General features: G+C 44.5%; 1 protein-coding gene across 1 annotated transcript in view; it reads left to right on the forward strand.

Annotated features, from left to right (window-relative positions):
- Positions 1–5,465: 5,465 nt before the first annotated feature.
- Positions 5,466–10,455, forward strand: part of LOC310784454 (serine/threonine-protein kinase N2-like) — a gene marked incomplete at its 3' end in the record, with an annotated part of 24,513 nt that continues 19,523 nt past the window's right edge. Inside the window, exons 1-4 of the mRNA XM_083645446.1 lie at positions 5,466–5,580; positions 6,107–6,258; positions 7,397–7,562; positions 7,650–7,721. Of these exons, the coding sequence (XP_083501572.1) occupies positions 5,472–5,580; positions 6,107–6,258; positions 7,397–7,562; positions 7,650–7,721 (499 nt within the window). The 5' untranslated portion in view covers positions 5,466–5,471. The remainder of the gene's footprint in view (positions 5,581–6,106; positions 6,259–7,396; positions 7,563–7,649; positions 7,722–10,455) is intronic.

Here is a 10,455-nt window from a genome sequence, read left to right on the forward strand (position 1 = left end):
GCTTGTTGCCATGTGATGTGGTGACATGCTGTGCTGCATTGTGCTTATCCAGGATCAGATGTTAGCTTGTTGCCATGTGATGTGGTGACATGCTGTGATGTGCTTATCCAGGATCAGATGTTAGCTTGTTGCCATGTGATGTGATGACATGCTGTGATGTGTTGTGCTTATCCAGGATCAGATGTTAGCTTGTTGCCATGTGATGTGGTGACATGCTGTGCTGCGTTGTGCTTATCCAGGATCAGATGTTAGCTTGTTGCCATGTGATGTGATGACATGCTGTGATGTGCTTATCCAGCATCAGATGTTAGCTTGTTGCCATGTGATGTGATGACATGCTGTGATGTGCTGTGCTTATCCAGGATCAGATGTTAGCTTGTTGCCATGTGATGTGATGACATGCTGTGATGTGCTTATCCAGGATCAGATGTTAGCTTGTTGCCATGTGATGTGGTGAAATGCTGTGATGTGATGTGCTTATCCAGGATCAGATGTTAGCTTGTTGCCATGTGATGTGGTGACATGCTGTGCTGCATTGTGCTTATCCAGGATCAGAATGTTAGCTTGTTGCCATGTGATGTGGTGACATGCTGTGCTGCATTGTGCTTATCCAGGATCAGAATGTTAGCTTGTTGCCATGTGATGTGGTGACATGCTGTGTTGTGCTTATCCAGGATCAGATGTTAGCTTGTTGCCATGTGATGTGGTGACATGCTGTGCTGCATTGTGCTTATCCAGGATCAGATGTTAGCTTGTTGCCATGTGATGTGGTGACATGCTGTGCTGCATTGTGCTTATCCAGGATCAGATGTTAGCTTGTTGCCATGTGATGTGGTGACATGCTGTGCTGCATTGTGCTTATCCAGGATCAGATGTTAGCTTGTTGCCATGTGATGTGGTGACATGCTGTGCTGCATTGTGCTTATCCAGGATCAGATGTTAGCTTGTTGCCATGTGATGTGATGTGTGCTGTCCTTACCCAGGATCAGATGTTAGCTTGTTGGCATGTGATGTGATGTGTGCTGTCCTTACCCAGGATCAGATGTTAGCTTGTTGGCATGTGATGTGATGTGTGCTGTCCTTAGCCAGGATCAGATGTTAGCTTGTTGGCATGTGATGTCATGTGTGCTGTCCTTATCCAGGATCAGCTGTTAGCTTGTTGGCATGTGATGTGATGTGTGCTGTCCTTACCCAGGATCAGATGTTAGCTTGTTGGCATGTGATGTGATGTGTGCTGTCCTTACCCAGGATCAGATGTTAGCTTGTTGGCATGTGATGTGATGTGTGCTGTCCTTACCCAGGATCAGATGTTAGCTTGTTGGCATGTGATGTGATGTGTGCTGTCCTTAGCCAGGATCAGATGTTAGCTTGTTGGCATGTGATGTCATGTGTGCTGTCCTTATCCAGGATCAGCTGTTAGCTTGTTGGCATGTGATGTGATGTGTGCTGTCCTTACCCAGGATCAGATGTTAGCTTGTTGCCATGTGATGTGGTGACATGCTGTGATGTGCTTATCCAGGATCAGATGTTAGCTTGTTGCCATGTGATGTGATGACATGCTGTGATGTGTTGTGCTTATCCAGGATCAGATGTTAGCTTGTTGCCATGTGATGTGGTGACATGCTGTGCTGCGTTGTGCTTATCCAGGATCAGATGTTAGCTTGTTGCCATGTGATGTGATGACATGCTGTGATGTGCTTATCCAGCATCAGATGTTAGCTTGTTGCCATGTGATGTGATGACATGCTGTGATGTGCTGTGCTTATCCAGGATCAGATGTTAGCTTGTTGCCATGTGATGTGATGACATGCTGTGATGTGCTTATCCAGGATCAGATGTTAGCTTGTTGCCATGTGATGTGGTGACATGCTGTGCTGCATTGTGCTTATCCAGGATCAGAATGTTAGCTTGTTGCCATGTGATGTGGTGACATGCTGTGCTGCATTGTGCTTATCCAGGATCAGAATGTTAGCTTGTTGCCATGTGATGTGGTGACATGCTGTGTTGTGCTTATCCAGGATCAGATGTTAGCTTGTTGCCATGTGATGTGGTGACATGCTGTGCTGCATTGTGCTTATCCAGGATCAGATGTTAGCTTGTTGCCATGTGATGTGGTGACATGCTGTGCTGCATTGTGCTTATCCAGGATCAGATGTTAGCTTGTTGCCATGTGATGTGGTGACATGCTGTGCTGCATTGTGCTTATCCAGGATCAGATGTTAGCTTGTTGCCATGTGATGTGGTGACATGCTGTGCTGCATTGTGCTTATCCAGGATCAGATGTTAGCTTGTTGCCATGTGATGTGATGTGTGCTGTCCTTACCCAGGATCAGATGTTAGCTTGTTGGCATGTGATGTGATGTGTGCTGTCCTTACCCAGGATCAGATGTTAGCTTGTTGGCATGTGATGTGATGTGTGCTGTCCTTAGCCAGGATCAGATGTTAGCTTGTTGGCATGTGATGTCATGTGTGCTGTCCTTATCCAGGATCAGCTGTTAGCTTGTTGGCATGTGATGTGATGTGTGCTGTCCTTACCCAGGATCAGATGTTAGCTTGTTGGCATGTGATGTGATGTGTGCTGTCCTTACCCAGGATCAGATGTTAGCATGTTGGCATGTGATGTGATGTGTGCTGTCCTTACCCAGGATCAGATGTTAGCTTGTTGGCATGTGATGTGATGTGTGCTGTCCTTACCCAGGATCAGATGTTAGCATGTTGGCATGTGATGTGATGTGTGCTGTCCTTATCCAGGATCAGCTGTTAGCTTGTTGGCATGTGATGTGATGTGTGCTGTCCTTACCCAGGATCAGATGTTAGCGTGTTGCCATGTGATGTGATGTGATGTGATGTGATGTGTGCTGTGAATGAGAATGGGTTCTATGGGTACCCACAAGTCTCCCTTCACAGGCAAGCCCACGTTATGCTAATCCCATGCATTTTTATTATTATCATTCTTATCATTCTTATTTTATTTATTGAATATTCTTTAACAAAAAATAAATAAACATGCTGTTTTTTTGCATGCAGTATAAATGTGTTATTTTCGCCTATTCTATTTGAATATTTCCCCATACTGGGTCCCCAAACAATCTTTGAATTACATAAATTGTATGACTGGAATGCTGAGACTCTTGTGGATTCAATGAGCCCAGTTGTATTCATGTGTGATGATGTTAGTCCCCATAGTAGCCATTTCATTGTAGTAGAAACTTGACCTCACTGTATAAAATTACCTATTGTGACCTCTAGGATAATCACAGCCTCATGAAACTTTACAATCACAAACTAGAGGCCTAGGGCCTTCAGGGGATGTATGGCATGGGGATGGCCATCATTATTTCCATGATAATGTTCTAAGCCCTTATATACTCTAAACCAGGGGTGCCCAAATTATTTCCCATGAAGGGTCAAAACTCAAGCTGGGTGGAGGGCCGAGGGCCAAAAATAAACGTTGTGGAATTACATTAAAATGTAGTGTGTTTTATAGAAAATTAACATTCTAAATCTAAAATAACATTTCAATATAATAATCTACTTTTTATCTGTTTGGTAATTGTAATAATTTGCAATTGGTTATATATATTTAAAAAAACATCTGCATTTGTGGGGAGCTTAAACATTTAATCAGTAAACACCCCGTTAAAAACAGTTGTATTTTCCACCTTTGTAATCAAGAGAGAAATTTGACTTAATTCACAACTTGAAAAATCCTCAAGGTACTTTGAAAATCAGTTTCGTAGTGGCGACGTATATTGTACTCTTTCAAAACAGCCACTCTCTGTCTGCAAATGAGACAAACCGCTGTTGAATTTACTTCGGGGAAAAAAATACTTGTCTTGCCACTCCGTCCTAAACTTTCTTTTGTCAGTGTGCCACTGCCGTGATGATGATCTGTCCATCTTGCTGAGCTGGTGTAAAGCCAGTGACTGGGGAGGGATCAAATATCAGAGCTCACCCCCCAACCAGGTGATTCAGCCAACCAATCAGGAGCAATCAATCCTCAGATAGCAATGCCTCACACCCGTGTGATAGAGTCGGGAAGAGAGAATACCAGCTGCACAAAATTAACATTAATCGTAGATAGAAGAGTCCCGACATCTCCATTCAGCAGGCGCGGACTGCATAATCGGGCACGTCGGGCAACTGCCCGGTGGCCTGGCCTGCATTTTTTTTTTTTTTTTTACCCCCAAATCAGTGGCGGACCAAAAAAGAAAGAGCGCAAACTTGGCCCGCGGGCCCCAAATTGGGCACCACTGCTCTAAACATTCAACATTTGAATAGACGCCTAATCAAAACACAATGTTTATTACAGATTTATGACTAGAAAACCTTGACACACAGTTTTGAGCTGCACCTCAAATTAACCTTCAGGTTCCCAGCTTTCAGATCATGTGTGCCAGTTCTGTGTGACATAATATACTGTTGACCTGCTATCTTACCCTAAATTCGACAGTCCCCCCCCCCTAAAAAATACAAAAATGGTGTCTGGTAGGTAGGGGTGGAGTAGAAGAGGTTAAAGGAATTCTTCTCAAGAATATATGATTGTATTGTTTTCTTCATGTCCTATTTATATGTTGAATAACTTGATGATATGGCGGGATAATGACCCTGTGCAAACTAAGCGAAGTAGTGCAAAAGCATTTGAACTAAGCGCTACAATATTGTGGTTCTCAGCTCTCTGCACGGCCCTGATCAGATGTTAGCTTGTTGCCATGTGATGTGGTGATGTGCTGTCCTTATCCAGGATCAGATGTTAGCTTGTTGCCATGTGATGTGATGATGTGCTGTCCTTATCCAGGATGGATCAGATGTTAGCTTGTTGCCATGTGATGTGGTGATGTGCTGTCCTTATCCAGGATCAGATGTTAGCTTGTTGCCATGTGATGTGATCATGTGCTGTCCTTATCCAGGATGGATCAGATGTTAGCTTCTGTTGCCATGTGATGTGATCATGTGCTGTCCTTATCCAGGATCAGATGTTAGCTTGTTGCCATGTGATGTGATCATGTGCTGTCCTTATCCAGGATCAGATGTTAGCTTGTCGGCATGTGATGTGATGTGTGCTGTATTGTGCTGTCCTTATCCAGGATCAGATGTTAGCTTGTTGCCATGTGATGTGATGATGTGCTGTCCTTATCCAGGATCAGATGATAGCTTGTTGCCATGTGATGTGATGATGTGCTGTCCTTATCCAGGATCAGATGTTAGCTTGTTGCCATGTGATGTGATGATGTGCTGTCCTTATCCAGGATCAGATGTTAGCTTGTTGCCATGTGATGTGATGATGTGCTGTCCTTATCCAGGATCAGATGTTAGCTTGTTGCCATGTGATGTGATGATGTGCTGTCCTTATCCAGGATCAGATGTTAGCTTGTTGCCATGTGATGTGATGATGTGCTGTCCTTATCCAGGATCAGATGTTAGCTTGTTGCCATGTGATGTGATGATGTGCTGTCCTTATCCAGGATCAGATGTTGTCCACAGCTCAGCAGATGCTGCAGGATAGCCGCTCCAAGATCGAGCTGATCCGACTGCAGATTATCAAAGTCACCCAGGCTGGAGGCGGCAGCGGGGATGGAGGTCAGAGCCTTTATTATGGCAGGGTTCCCAACCTGGGGGCCGTGTACTTGAAATTTGACTCGGAGAAAAAATAAAAAAAACAAAAAAATTGGGGAAAACATTGAAAATTTATATATTGATATATTTACATCGCCATCATCACCTATAAATCATTTCTGATTATATGCCTCAGATATAATATTTACATCATCGTCATCACATGTAAATCATTTCTGATTATATGCCCCAGATATATAATCTGAGGCATAATATTTTTATGGCTTCGTCTGCCATAAAAAATGTAGGATTTTTTTCTGATCCTCCTTGGTTTCAACAATCATGACAAGACTCTTTTTTAGAAACAAAGTCCTCATATTGAAAAGGATGAAAGAGCTGTTTCTAGGGGTTTGTTTAAAATTCTCTCTCTCTCTCTCTCTCTCTCTCTCTGTCTCTGTCTCTGTCTCTGTCTCTGTCTCTGTCTCTGTCTCTGTCTCTGTCTCTGTGTCTCTCTCTCTCTCTCTCTCTCTCTCTCTCTCTCTCTCTCCAGTGAACTCTCCAGTCTCTGCCAGTCCGCTGGATCTGCAAGTGGCGGAGTTGCAGCACTATGTCCAGAGAGAAACAGACGTGTTGGCGCTGGCCAAAGATGTGGTGAAGCAGCTGGAGGGACTGTCCTCATTGGACCAGAAAGCTCTGGTCGAGGTAGGCCATTTATTATTATTATTATTATTATTATTATTAGTAGTAGTATTATTAGTATTATTATTATTAGTATTATTATTATTATTATTATTTTATCAATCCAGGCATTTATTTTGAAATGTTATTCTATTTCAAGGAAGCCAGAATGCTGGTATGTATGGAAAATGTTTGAAAAAGTTTCTAAAGTCTTGCCTTGAGATAGTGTAAATGACTCAAATTGAAAGTGATAAGATTTGTTCCTGCAGACGACTGAATTTAAAATCTGTTTTCTGAATTTGTATGGAATGACTGAATTTATTGAAGTTGAAATGTATTATATAAAACAAACTTATGATGTTTCTACCAAAATGTCATCCTGTTAAAACCATATTGCATTGAAAAGTCCAAGATATTTCATTTTCTTTAAGATATTAAATTGATACTGGGCTCTTAATTTGTTCTGACTTGACCTGCTGTTCTACATTTAGACTTGAGTTGAGACTTGACATTAATGACAATATGACATGCTCTCGACTTGGTAGTCTACATTTAGACTTGAGACTGCTTGAGACTTGACATTAATGACATGTACTTGACTTGGTAATCTACATTTAGACTTGAGACTTGACATTAATGACATAGACTTGACTTGGTAATCTACATTTAGACTTGAGACTTGAAACTTGACTTGAGAGAGAGGAGAGGGAGAGAGAGAGGGGGCAGAGAGATAAGAGGAGAGACTGCTGAGGGAGAGAGAGGGGGGAGAGAGACTGAGGGAGAGAGAGAGAGAGAGAGAGAGAGGGAGATATTGCGCAGCAGCCGAGCTGTGCGCGAGGCCGCTCAGCGGGTGAGCTGCGTATGCGAGCTGCAGGGCGGGCGAGGCCATGCAGCGGGCGAGCCTAGGCATCGAACGCGCATATCACGCGAGATGCCTAGTTGTAATAAAAGCCCAATATCACCCAAATATGTCGCCCTAACCTTTTTGAACACCAACCAAAATCTTCAAGATATCAAAGTGTGGTGTTTGACATGAGGAATCTGATGCTTGAGGATAGAAACCAGTGTGTGTGTGTGTGTGTGTGTGTGTGGGTGTGTGTGGGTGTGTGTGTGTGTGTGTGCGCGTGCGCGCGTGCGTGCGTGCGTGTGTGTCTCCATGCAGGCTCAGGCCCGTGTGAAGGAGTCGTCCCAGAAGCTGGCCCTGCTGCGGCTGTCCCAGGAGAGATACCTGAAGGAGAGCAGCCAGGACCCTCCACAGTCACCGGGACCCCCCCGTCCTCCTCCCCCCTCCCCCTCGTTCTTCTCCATCAGGCCCGCCTCCTTGACCGGTACCATCATGATCACAATGATCTTAGTTTTACATCAAAAGTTTTTCATGAAGTGTTTAGCGATGCAATCTTCTCCCCCCCATGCAGGCAAACTTGAAGTGCGGCTCCTCGGCTGTGAGGATCTACTGAGACCTGAGGCAGACCCATGCTCAGAGCCAGGTAGCTCTGCTGTTCAGTCACACACACCTCACACTGGAGAACTTCACCCTTCTGCTTCTTCTAGTGTCAAACTCTGCACAGACATCATTCTGCACAGTGAAGCTCAAACATCTCACTGCTTTGATAAGGTGAAGGGTGGTGCGGCACCGCCGGCACGTCCCACAGTTGCTCACCTGGCACGCAGTAGGTGGCAATGAGTGCTGCCAGTTGAGCGGGCGAGCCCATGCAGCGGGCGAGCACGTGCAGCGTTCGAGGCAGCGACGGAGGCTAGAGCATGGATGTATTAAAAGAACTGTATAGGGGACGAGCCACGCCCACCCATGCATTCGGACGGAGGCTGCTCACTGGCGCATGCATGAAGCCATCATGGGGGGGTTTTCTTCCTGGTTTTACTTCCTGACCATGCGGCCCAAGGCGAAGTGCACATGTGTGCCATGACGTATTCCATGACGTCTCCCACCCCTCCCACCCATGGATGTATTAAAAGAAGAAAATACACTCGTATACGGCTCTTAGTGGCTTCTGAAGAAAAAATAACCCCATAAAAAATGATTTGATAATTAAAAGAGTCATTTTATACTTTGAGTGACACCCGGGAAAAATTCCCCTGGGTTTAACAGCTGCCGAGGTCCCCATGCAAGTGGATGGGAATTTTCCTTTCTGGTCTGCATGGCGTCACGTGACTTGCAATACAGAGCTTCCCCACCATGTTCAAATGGCTTCACAGCACAGCGCTCTTCTTGAGGGCTTGGGCTAGAGAGGAGCACACGGAGTGCGTGATGTGTCTAGCTAGCCCAACTGAAGGAACAAGAAGAAAAACACATTTTTGAGTGGACTTGCTGACTTTAGAAAAACAAAAAACAAGAGAGACTACTGAGAGACTGTACTGACAGACTCTATACTGAAACTTTAACAAGGAAATGGTAAACATGTTGTCTGCCAGCAGTTATGTCATAGAGTCAGTAAAGAAAAAGCAAGAAAAAACTGTTTTGGACACAATTCACCATGGCGGAAAAACTTGTGGGCAGAAATGAAAGTGGCCTATGTGGATAGAAGCGACTTGGCCCCTGGAATCTTGTTCCTATGATCTACATCAGTGTTACATCACTACATCAGGGTACCCCCAGGGGTACTTGGGCAGTTTGCAGGAGGTACTTGGAAAGATTGGAGATTACAATTTACTTCCGAAATGAAAAAAAAGAGAAAGAAGATATAAGTCATTTCATTAGCCCATTGTTAAAATGGTACATGCACGCCGCAACTAGTTCCCCTGGCAAGTCTCAACTGTTAAACTGTTATGCTACTGATAAATGGCTCAAAAACATCCACTGAGACTCTACTGAGACTGTACTGAGACAGACTGTACTGAGACTCTACTGAGACTCTACTGAGACTGTACTGAGACAGACTGTACTGAGACTCTACTGAGACAGACTGTACTGAGACTGTACTGAGACTCTACTGAGACAGACTGTACTGAGACAGACTCTACTGAGACAGACTGTACTGAGACTGTACTGAGTCTCTACTGAGACAGACTGTACTGAGACTCTACTGAGACTCTACTGAGACAGACTCTACTGAGACAGACTCTACTGAGACAGACTGTACTGAGACTGTACTGAGTCTCTACTGAGACAGACTGTACTGAGACTCTACTGAGACAGACTGTACTGAGACTCTACTGAGACAGACTCTACTGAGACAGACTGTACTGAGACTCTACTGAGACAGACTCTACTGAGACAGACTGTACTGAGACTGTACTGAGTCTCTACTGAGACAGACTGTACTGAGACTCTACTGAGACAGACTGTACTGAGACAGACTGTACTGAGACAGACTGTACTGAGACTGTACTGAGTCTCTACTGAGACAGACTGTACTGAGACTCTACTGAGACAGACTGTACTGAGACAGACTGTACTGAGACAGACTGTACTGAGACAGACTGTACTGAGACAGACTGTACTGAGACAGACTGTACTGAGACTCTACTGAGTCTCTACTGAGACAGACTGTACTGAGACTCTACTGAGACTGTACTGAGACAGACTTTACTGAGACTCTACTGAGTCTCTACTGAGACAGACTTTACTGAGACTCTACTGAGTCTCTACTGAGACAGACTGTACTGAGACAGACTTTACTGAGACTCTACTGAGACTCTACTGAGTCTCTACTGAGACAGACTGTACTGAGACTCTACTGAGACTCTACTGAGACTGTACTGAGACTGTACTGAGACAGACTTTACTGAGACTCTACTGAGTCTCTACTGAGACAGACTGTACTGAGACAGACTGTACTGAGACTCTACTGAGTCTCTACTGAGACAGACTGTACTGAGACTCTACTGAGACTGTACTGAGACAGACTGTACTGAGACTCTACTGAGACTCTACTGAGACAGACTCTACTGAGACTCTACTGAGACAGACTGTACTGAGACAGACTCTACTGAGACTCTACTGAGACTCTACTGAGACAGACTGTACTGAGACTCTACTGAGACAGACTCTACTGAGACTCTACTGAGACAGACTGTACTGAGACTCTACTGAGACAGACTGTACTGAGACTCTACTGAGACAGACTCTACTGAGACTCTACTGAGACAGACTGTACTGAGACTCTACTGAGACTCTACTGAGACAGAATCTACTGAGACTCTACTGAGACAGACTCTACTGAGACTCTACTGAGACAGACTCTACTGAGACTCTACTGAGAC

Source organism: Poromitra crassiceps, assembly GCF_964638095.1.
Source record: "Poromitra crassiceps genome assembly, chromosome: 10".
In the NCBI taxonomy this organism is placed as follows: domain Eukaryota; kingdom Metazoa; phylum Chordata; class Actinopteri; order Beryciformes; family Melamphaidae; genus Poromitra; species Poromitra crassiceps.